Source organism: Nansenia antarctica (genome assembly GCF_963989245.1).
Source record: "Nansenia antarctica genome assembly, chromosome: 5".
NCBI lineage: Eukaryota > Metazoa > Chordata > Actinopteri > Argentiniformes > Microstomatidae > Nansenia > Nansenia antarctica.
Window position 1 is genome coordinate 24,723,981 of NC_137690.1, and position 10,453 is coordinate 24,734,433.

The 10,453-nt window shown below is 40.8% G+C and overlaps 1 protein-coding gene across 1 annotated transcript; it reads left to right on the forward strand.

The window, feature by feature from the left end:
- Nucleotides 1-21: 21 nt before the first annotated feature.
- On the forward strand, nt 22-7,157 carry arrdc1a (arrestin domain containing 1a; the record flags this gene model as incomplete). The annotated part of the gene is made up of 8 exons (XM_080531507.1): nt 22-139; nt 2,509-2,619; nt 3,111-3,161; nt 4,099-4,253; nt 4,361-4,543; nt 5,873-6,049; nt 6,212-6,782; nt 7,114-7,157. The coding sequence occupies 8 exons, from the start codon at nt 22-24 to the stop codon at nt 7,155-7,157; spliced, it is 1,410 nt and encodes a 469-aa protein (XP_080387633.1).
- Nucleotides 7,158-10,453: the final 3,296 nt, after the last annotated feature.

Consider the following 10,453-nt stretch of genomic DNA (forward strand, 5'->3'; position numbering starts at 1 on the left):
CTGCTCATGGTGGAAAACAACATGGGGAAACTTGAAGAATTTGACATTATTTTAAGCAACAATAAAGTTGTTTACAGTCCAGGAGAGTCACTTTCAGGCACGCTGAAAATTACAACGGCCCAACCTATACAATGTAAAGGTAAGGAATTTAAAATCGATTTGTCCGTCTTTCTTTGGTAAGCAACCTTTCTCACCTGTCGCAGACAAGGAAGTGGCCTGCTTATCGCATTCTCTAAGTTATCGCGATCTCTAAGTTATCGAAATCAAAGTTTACACTTCAGGTGTTGAATGTTTACAGACGTATTCAAACAAGTAATAATAATAATAATAATAATACATGTATTTTATAAGGCGCCTTTCATGGCACTCAAGGTCGCCGTACAACAACAAATCTAAAAACAGCCACAAAATTCAAAACACAAAATACATCTCTTTACATGCTTATTATTCCACCAAATCACAACATATTGTCAGTTTAAGGGTCAATCTTATGCTTTCATCTGACTGCTGTTGAATTGTAATTGTATAATGTGTATTGTTTGTCATCGTCACATTTTAGAGCGCAATTTTATACATAAATATTATTTGTCTAAAGTAAAGGCATGTTTTTTGGGACATCTCACCCTCATCTCACTATGCTTAGGCTATCACATTTGGACAATAATCTCATGTCGACGTGATAAATCTAGTCACATTGATAATTCAATGGGACTGGTACTGTATGCCATATGTCAAGGATCACAAAGGGATTCCCTGACCCTAGTATCAAATACAGCTGATGACAGGTGGCCACCTCATCCCTATCCAACTGTTGTTGGTGAAACAAAACCCTCATTCAGTCTTGAAAAGTGATTACTCACCTATTCAACCAGAATGCACATGTGTTTCCAATTACGTAACTTAAGTGTACGTTTTGTCTTGAGCATTGGTCAAATAAAAAATGCATGACATGTTAGCCTACATTTATAGCTTGTTGTTGTTTTTTTACATGCATTTCCAGGTTGTCTGATTGTGCATGGGATTAAGCAAAAGGTCTGAGAGGAAACAGGTGCCAGAAAAGGGAATTGTTTTGTTATGAACGCTGTGGTGACCTCTTCTGTCAAGTTCCAATGAACATATTGTAGCCTTAGGACAGTCATCTGAGCTGTGATCGCTGAGCTGACACACGATGACCCCTTTCTGACGTGCATCCAGTGAAAACACTCAGTCTGAAGTCACAACAGGTATTTGGCAAAACTTCATATAGCTAGCTGGCTACTGCAAGAATATATTGTCAACTTGACGCTTTTTTTTTTTGCCCCACATTTTGGAGGTGTCATGTTTTATGGATTAATTGTCAATGTGACTCTGAATTTAGCAAAACACAAGGGGAGATTTATTTATTTCCACTTTGAAAGAAAATGGCCTTCCCTCCCTTCATACTGAAGACCTTTTGTCTGATGGGACTGTGGGGTCTTTGGTGTTGGAGGCTTGGTTTATTTACATGGCAGCTCAAGAAAAGCAGGTCAGACTGAGGCAGCTTGAGTCATGCTGTTTAGATACAATAACATGAACATGGCAACAGTGTTGATCACTCATGAGTTATGAATTTAACTATGTTTCTTTAGTTCACTTGTGGGTTGCCTTGCCCACTAGGTACAATAAATAGATTTTAATGGTTAGAGCGTCTCATAATATCACTATTTTAAATACTGAGAAACAGTGCCACTGCACTGTCATACTGTCTGTACAGGCTACTTGTTGTCAGTAACATGATCTGTCAGCTACGATAGTCAGTCTGAAATAAAAATATAATTTAATGTGGCAAAACTCTCATCATATCATAGTACATCACACCAACCATTGGGTGTGTTGACAGATTTGTTATGACTTCATCATCATCACCATCACCATCAGAGGATTGACTGTCTGCCATTCTGTCCTTGGGTGCTGTCCAGATATCATGATGATTGATTGTAAATAAGCTTTCCTTTGGGTCAAAATCATGTACTTGTGGCCAAGAACTGTTTCCGATCCCTGCTAGGACTCATAATTCAGAATCCTTTCATTGATGTGCTCACTGGCTGGTGTCTTCTGGAGTGTCTCACTGCCAGGCATGTGACTCACTGTGGAAAGCAAACTATGTGCCATAACATTACACAAAACTGATTTATCAATTTATATCATAGGTTCCATTGGACATTTGTGTTTCTTACCAAATAATCATCAAGTGGTTTTAGTACCTTTCACTTACATTTTAACCATTTAGCAGACGCTTTTATCCAAAGCGACGTACAATTGGAGATTACGGGGACAGTCTCCCTGGAGTATCTTAGGGCTAAGTGCCTTACTCAAGGGCATACTACTGGTGGTGTTCCCAGGTGGGATTTGAATTCATGACCTTATGATCACCAGTCCAAATCACTATCCACTAGGCTACCACTACCCCTACCACTTATTTTGCAGGAGGAAAAAAAACATATTTTTTTTCTCTATAAATAGACTAGTATGTTTGCTGTATCTCTGCAGAAATCAAGGTGAATTGCAATGGCTACTGTGGTGTCACCAACAAGACCAATGACACATCCTGGGATGTGGAGGAGCAGTACTTCAACAGCACAGTCTCTGTGGCAGATAAAGGTACTGTCAACTAGGCCATTCGCCACTCTCCTCTGGAGCTTCAGTCCCTCTGCCGACTTCACCCCGACTGTGGGCTTGTACTTGACTGTGGCCAAATCACCTCAAAAGTTTCTTCCAATCAAGTCAGATTTTGATGGCTAAAGTTAGCTGAAGTTAGTTATGGTTATTTAAACCACTCTGAACCTTGGATTACATTTTCTCTTGGTCCATAAATTACTTTCACGGTGAGGGATCATCTAACTTTAAATTGTAAAATCTACTATCCCTTTAAACTTGTTTTTGTAATGGAGATTTTCAACCATCACACATGTACAGAATAACATTAGAATTGTTTCAGGATATTCCTAAAATTGTAATAGCCACACTGAGCAGTCAACGTTCTACCCTGAAGATAACATTTGATTCCTAGAAGAGAAACAACACAGCCATTGTTGCCGGGCAGAATGTTTCCAACTAGCTAACTGATGCTTATCTGTCTTTCCATGTCCCAGGAACTCTAAAACAGGGAGACTACAGCTTCCCCTTCAAGTTTCTCATACCAGGTAAGAACGCTGTTGAGTGATGGAGCTTCACACCTGTCGCTCCACATTCTTTCCTGCATGTCATTCTTCTGTTGATAATGAGACATGCCCAGACATGTGACTATTTCACTGTAGTTATGTCATAGCTCCAAGCAGGTGTGCCGCAGCATTTGTGTGATTCACTATAGAAGTGATACGATAATCTACTACTATGTGGTACTACATTGTTAATGCTTCACTAATGCCCCTGGCTGTTCAAATGTCACGATTCTCTTTGGCCCTTTGTTTGGCCGTGTTTCTATGCCTGGGTTAAGGGGAAGACATTAATGCCCTGAGGTGTGCTAACTGCATTTCTAAGTTCCCACTTCCACCTGCCGTGCTTTGCCACCTGCTGTCATTGTTACTGTGTATTGTCTTTGATGTGGTAGTTTGAGCCTCCTATAATGGATTTCATTCCTTAAGTTTAAAACATTTAGGATTTAGCATGAACCTCTGTCATTGCCTTGCCTACACCCTTCGTGGGTTACCCTAGCTATATGCTACATGGCGTGTATATATATATATATATATATAAATATATACCTCTGTATTACTGCAACTCTTAGGGAGCTCCATGATTACTTCCTTCCACCCAGTCCTTGTTGATAAGGTCTAATGAGACAGTGAGGTTCTCTCTCACTCAGATAAAACTCTCTCACACAGTGTGACTGACGTCACAGAAACTCAAACCAACCTAACCGGTCCTTTGTTGTGATTTAAGATCTGTCATTTGAAACCTGCGTCTGCTGTTCAGTGTACACGCCAAGCCATTCAGTTACAAAGCAGTTAGATTGTGGTGATTTCACATTCATATTTCAATGTGTGTGTTTATAGTATTCCTATAACACCGTGGTCAGCCTTGTGCGTACACTAGAGTGAACACATCTAACTGTGTGACTTCCTCTTTCCTCCCATGCAGACTCTGCTCCCACATCCTTTGAAGGGAACTATGGAAAGATTCTGTATAGAGTGAGGGCTTTTGTTGATACCCCTCGCTTCTCAAAGGATTACAAGACTGAGAAGCCCTTCTACCTGCTGAGACTCCTCAACCTAAATGACGTGCCTGATATATACGTGAGAGCACCAATACGTTCTACCCTGTCAATGATATCAGTCTCTTAGACACATGGAGCATTATTCATAAGCCTAATGGAATTGACTTGTATCAATTGCTTCCACAGGGACCAAGATCATGCTCCATAACTAAGGGTTTCACCTACCTGCTGGTGAAGACGGGGACTGTTGAGCTGAAGGCCACATGTGACCTGCGGGGCTACACTCCTGGCCAGGTCATCAAACTGACCACAAACATCCACAACCAGTCTGGGAAAACCACTGGGACTGTGGTGGCCGGTCTCATGCAGGTACATGGTCTTGGACCTAAAACCAACAGTGCTTAAAATGAAAGCATGACTAGATATTGAAGAGGTATTTATATATATATATATAACTGTACACAGTAGATTAAAGGCGGTCCCCAAAACATGTCTTTGAACATGTTTTTTTTGCTGAAAGTACCACTCAGATTTGAATCTGAAGGCATGCCTCTATACCCCTCTTTTTCAGTCCTGTTCTCGACAGACTGTTTCTATGTCTGTCGCTTTAAGTGTAAATGAGCTGTTGCTCCCTATGCCCCACTCCAGAACTGCTTGTCCCTGCCGTGACGTCTGTGCCTTCTTGATACCTTGGTTACGGTTAATTTATTCAATCAATTATTGAAGAATAAACTTGAACGAAAGTCATTACACAGAACATGTACTTCGAGTGTAACTTGTGTTGTGACATACCAAAAGCTTGTACAGTATAAGGTCCCTAGTGAGTCTCAGTGTTTGTAATACAATGTGAGATTGACCGCAAAAGGAGAGACAGAGGGCTGTTGACAGTATTCATATTCATACTGCAACTGCATATATATTAATATTCATACTGCAACTGCAACAGAGACGTAGTGTATCTGTGGATCAGAATGGTCGTATTAGCCTGGGCTTCACTATACACACTGCCCAGCTACTACAGCTTTGTGGATCTGAGCCAGTCAGCTACTGGGTGCTAATCAAAGTAACACAGCGTTGCCAAGCAAAGGAATTCCTGCAGTTTGACCATTTATTTTTCACACATGGATCATTGAACTACTACTGTAAAAGTTATTGTGGATACTGCAGCCATGGATGGAGATACTTCTAATGAGACCCCTCTGTTACATAGGGAAGGGAGGCAAATCTGAATGACTTTTTGATTTGCATGTTTTCTGAAATAGGCAGCCCACAAAAAACTGACTGGGTTGTTTTATTTCACCGTTTGTGGGTTAGTAGGCACATTTGGGTCTCTGATGGATGTGCACAAACACTGAAAAGGTGAGCTTTTCATAATATGGGACCTTTTAACACTTCAATTCTATTATTACAAAAACAATTTAAAAAACATTGAGCAGACGCTTTTATCCAAAGCGACTTACAATTACAGATTACAGGGACAGTCTCCCTGGAGTAACTTAGGGCTAAGTGCCTTACTCAAGGGCACACACTAGTCGTGGTGCTCCTAGGTGCGATTTGAACTCATGACCTTCTGATCACCAGTCCAACTCACTATCCACCACTACCCCATTACCCTCACAGATTATGAGATTGCTTTATTGTTGTCAGTCATCTATAACATGTTTCTGTGGCCTATTTCTGCATGCTCCTCTCCTATAGAAAGTGACTTACATGACCAAGAGGCCCACCCATGATGTGAGGACCTTAGCAGAGGTCGAGGGTGCAGGGGTGAAGGGTGGCAAGCAGGCCGAGTGGAAGGAGCAGATCATTGTACCTCCTCTTCCCCAGTCATCCCTCGTTGGCTGTGCAATCATTGAGATTGAATATTTCATCCAAGTAAGCAACTATTGTCTTTCTTAGTGTGTCGTAGAAATTCTCCTATGATGATGATGGATGTCCTTTTACTAGGTATTGACAAATACAGCCAAAGTCTTTGCTCTGCAGTGTAGTAAGCAAGATTTGATAAAGATCTTTTCTTTTACCATCCTTACCTCACAGATCACTCTCAAATCTCCTGAGGCTTTGTTGACTCTGCCCATTCACATTGGAAACATCTCAGTGGACAGCCGGGCACGCACACCCTCCAGGCCGGTTCCTTCTCCCCCGACCCCAGCCACGACCCCGACCCCGGCCCTGACTGTGACCCCAGCCACAACCCCAGCCACAACCCCAGCCACAACCCCAGCTCCGACCGCATCCCCTCGCATTCCGCCGCGTCCAGCCCCACGTCCCGCTCCACGTCCCGCTCCCAGGAACAGAGCCTCCTCCTCCTCCTTTGCCTCCCCCAGCGCCCCTCCGGCTGAGGAGGCCCTCCCCACCAAGAGCCACTCCCAGCTGAGTGCATCAGGCCCTCATGCCTTTGTGTCCCCCAATGCCTTCAGCTACGCCCCCGGCATCACCTTCTCCCAGAACCCGCCCCGGAGTGGCGCCACCCCCTCCACTGGACCTTTGTTCTGTGTGTCCACGGGGGCCACCATCCCTTTCTTCTCTGAGGGGAGTGCCACCCCCATGCCCACCACCTGTCCTCTCATCCTGCCTCCAGAGTACATCACCTCAGCATACCCTCACGGTCAGTCTGACGTGGCTTTTACGACATGCCCGTTGAACAAGCGGTAGTGACTGTCACTGCTGCAATGCTGTAATGCTGTTTATATAAAATGACACTTTCATCTAATTCCAAACATTATGTGTATTGTCTTACCACTTCATTCCACAACCTCAGTTATGACTGGCTAGAACAATATGGGCCGATGCCCAATCTGAATGTAATGGAATGCCAAGTCATGACAAATGCCAGACAGTAATGCCTTCCTATCCGGTTTGGTGGAATGTAGGTGTACTGTACCGTACGTGTGTGCGGACGATATCTGTCTGACATCTGCCCGCCCTCTCTGTTGCAGAGGCTCCGCCCTCCTATGACGACAGCTGTAGCGGCAACACATGAACGTCAGCGGCAGGAGACTGACGACAGCACGCTGAACATGAGAAGGACCGTCCCTCCTACTGTATCATTCCTCCTTAGTACCCTGTGGTTCATCAAAACCTGTTATTATGACTACTAATTAATGGACACAGTTTGAGCACTTTCAACAGTAATTGTATGAGTATTCATGCGTTTCTATATAGAACTGGAGCCAAGTTTTTACAGTGAGTTCGGGATCGTTTAGAATGTTTGTTCATCTTAAAATGGCATCTGTGATGTCTGGAAGTTGGAAGATGTTTTTATTTGTCTATGTTTGACATTTGTCTTTGGGAGCCTGTGTTGACTTCAATTTTTGGTGGTTGCAGTTGTCGCCATCGCATGCTTACATTCCTTCTTGAGGGCTTCTTGATGATGCATAATTCTCATTATTTGTTTGCAATTAGTTCTCATAAAATGTGTTATTATAATTTTTCTTTTATGTGTGAAGTTTTACATTTTGTTGTATTGTAGTTATAGTACAACTGAAGAATGGTGTTGTTTAAGAACAAATTGTAACTCTGAACAGCTTGAACACCTTGGAATAATATGTACATTTAAATGGTGTTGTCCTCATTTGGTTATCAAATTACTCCACCGGGGTAACATTTTACATTAAGGTATCCCTTTTGGGGTTTCAAAAGCACAATCAACTATTTGTTTACTGATATTCTTTGAATTTTTTGAATATCTGTTGTAGAGATTAATAGAATTTATATAGTTAGTTGTTTTTGAACAAAATAAATGCTCAACCCCTCAAAAGGATACCTCACTGTAGAAGTGTTAGCCTACTGCCAAGTGTGAATGTAGATTTTGTTTTCCATTTGTGCACACTGTTGCCATTGTCAATATACAGCAAGCAGCTAAACTATTTGTGAGACTGTGTGTTTAAGATGTAAACATCCTTTAGTAATACTAGTCCGTCCAGCTCACTGAATGTAAACAAACACAAATACAACAGGACACTACAATTTCCTACTAAATTGAAACTTAAGTGATTCCTGGTGGTTTAGGGGGAGTATGTCACTAACACTTCAAAAACACACCTTTTCCACTTATCAAGTTATTTGAGACCATTGTATTAATTGACATTCATGTCATTCAGGAATATAACTGCAGATTTTAAGCTGCTTGTATGTTGTTCGAGGCAGTTCAACTCATTTAATCATGCCATTATGACCAACCAATACCAGATGCGCCTTACTGTATTTGTAAAATGGTCCAGGTTCAGCATATTTCTGTGTCCATGGTTCCCTAACAATGCTGGTTTGATTTCTTACAAAATAGCCTTTATTGCTTTATTTAGGTCTACTGTACCCTTTTTTGTTACACTACTCTATACATAGCCAACACTGCTTTGTAACCTGTACGTTTATTTATTGTTTTCACTTTTATTTGGCTGTTCTTATACAGACAACTATTTCCAAATGATTATGTATGCATGTTAGACCATGACATTTTCCAAGTAATCTACAAATTAATAAAATAGTTTTGTTTGTACAGTAATGTGTTGTACAATTGTTTTTACGTTCTCATTGATTTCACTTCAAATCTATTGTGCCTCTCTAGATCGGGTCACTTTTCACATGATTCATATTACATCAACACATTGGTTTGTGCTCATCTTCTGACACTAAAGCCTATTTAGTCATTACTATGGTTAGTGTGGTGCTCACAATAATTCATCCAGTTATTTAATACCCCCTCATTATAGGCCTACTATAAAGAAAAAGTCCCCCCTACATGCAATGAATAAGAATATGGCTATTGGCATTTGGGACATGTTTGGGCTTTGCCCATCCCTACATACTTTTTGGACAGAAATATTTAATACCCTCTCAGAGATTATGTGAGTTGATAAACAATGAGTTGTGTTTTCATTTGTGGTATGAAATCAGAATTGTTAAGTAACGAATCGTTAAATCTCCATCTGTATACCTTAGGGTGATTGGTGAACGGTGTTATAATGCATGACACTGGGGCATGATCAGAGATTAGAATAGGGAGCATATTTATATGGGGTATATTTTTCATAAGAGAGGGGCTGATGAATATATAGTCAATTCTAGAAGAGGTGCCATGACGGCCTGAGTAAAAGGAGTATGCTTTAACTATTGTTGCGAAGGAGCCAGAGATCCACAAGATTTAGGTCTGTTAAAAAAGCTTTTAACGCTGAAGATGACGGACATAGGCTGGGTTGCACCAACCTGGTTTAAACTAATCCTGGTTTAGGCTTAATCCAGGTTTAGTAAATCTAGGCTTAAACTATGTTTAAATTAAACTAGGTTTAAGCTAGGATTAAAGTTTAGTGCAACAGGATTAGTAGATAAGCCTTGATTTAAACCAGGTTGGTGCAACCCAGCCATAGTGTTCTTGATGAATTTGAGGATCTATCAAGTTCTGGGGAAATTGTGGTGTTGAAATCACCAGCCACTATGTAATGTGGATCTTGGTAGCGTAACAGGGTCGAACTGATGATGGGCAAAGATTTATCATCAGAAACATTTGGAGCGTAAATACATGTTAGTATCAGTTTGGCATGATTAATGGTGAGTAATACATTTAAATCTACCTTCATTGTCACTGGCATTTTCAATAATCACAAATTGCAATTTCCTTTCTGCAATGATCAATACACCTCTAGCTTTAGTCGATGCACTTGAATGGGCTATGACTTTGTAGTGTTTGTTTTGGAATCGTTCTCGATAAGATGTGTCTCTTGGATTAAAGCTATGGAGATAGCTATGGAAACTGAGAGTTTGCGATGTAAAAACCCCAAGCAGCGTGTACGTTTAATAGGTGAGTTCAGATCTCGAACGTTCCAGCTCAAGAAATGTAAGTTAGCCATTTAAATAATGGTGTGAAGAAAACCTATGCTGTCATATAGGCCTAAATAATTTGCTTTGTCAAGGATATAAATAAAAGATAAGCCAAGAACATGTCTCTCGGGAGCTATTGACCGCACAGTACATTTAACATGAATAAAGTGAAAATATAATGAGAACATTACAAATAGGCAAACCGCCAGGTCATTGTAATACCTATGGTTTGCGTAATACATACACCTATCAATCCGGTGGCACATGTGCTGCAAGGCCATGCTCAGCAGCCCCCTCCCTCTCTAAAAGAAAAAAAAGAAAAGAAAAAAAGAAAAAAAGGAGAAAAGAAAAAGAGAAGAGAAAAAAATAAAATAATGAAAAAGATAATAATAAAGGTCACATTGTGAATAATTTATCCAATTGTATTGATTTGATGATTATTTTGGCCCTCTCAATCAGATG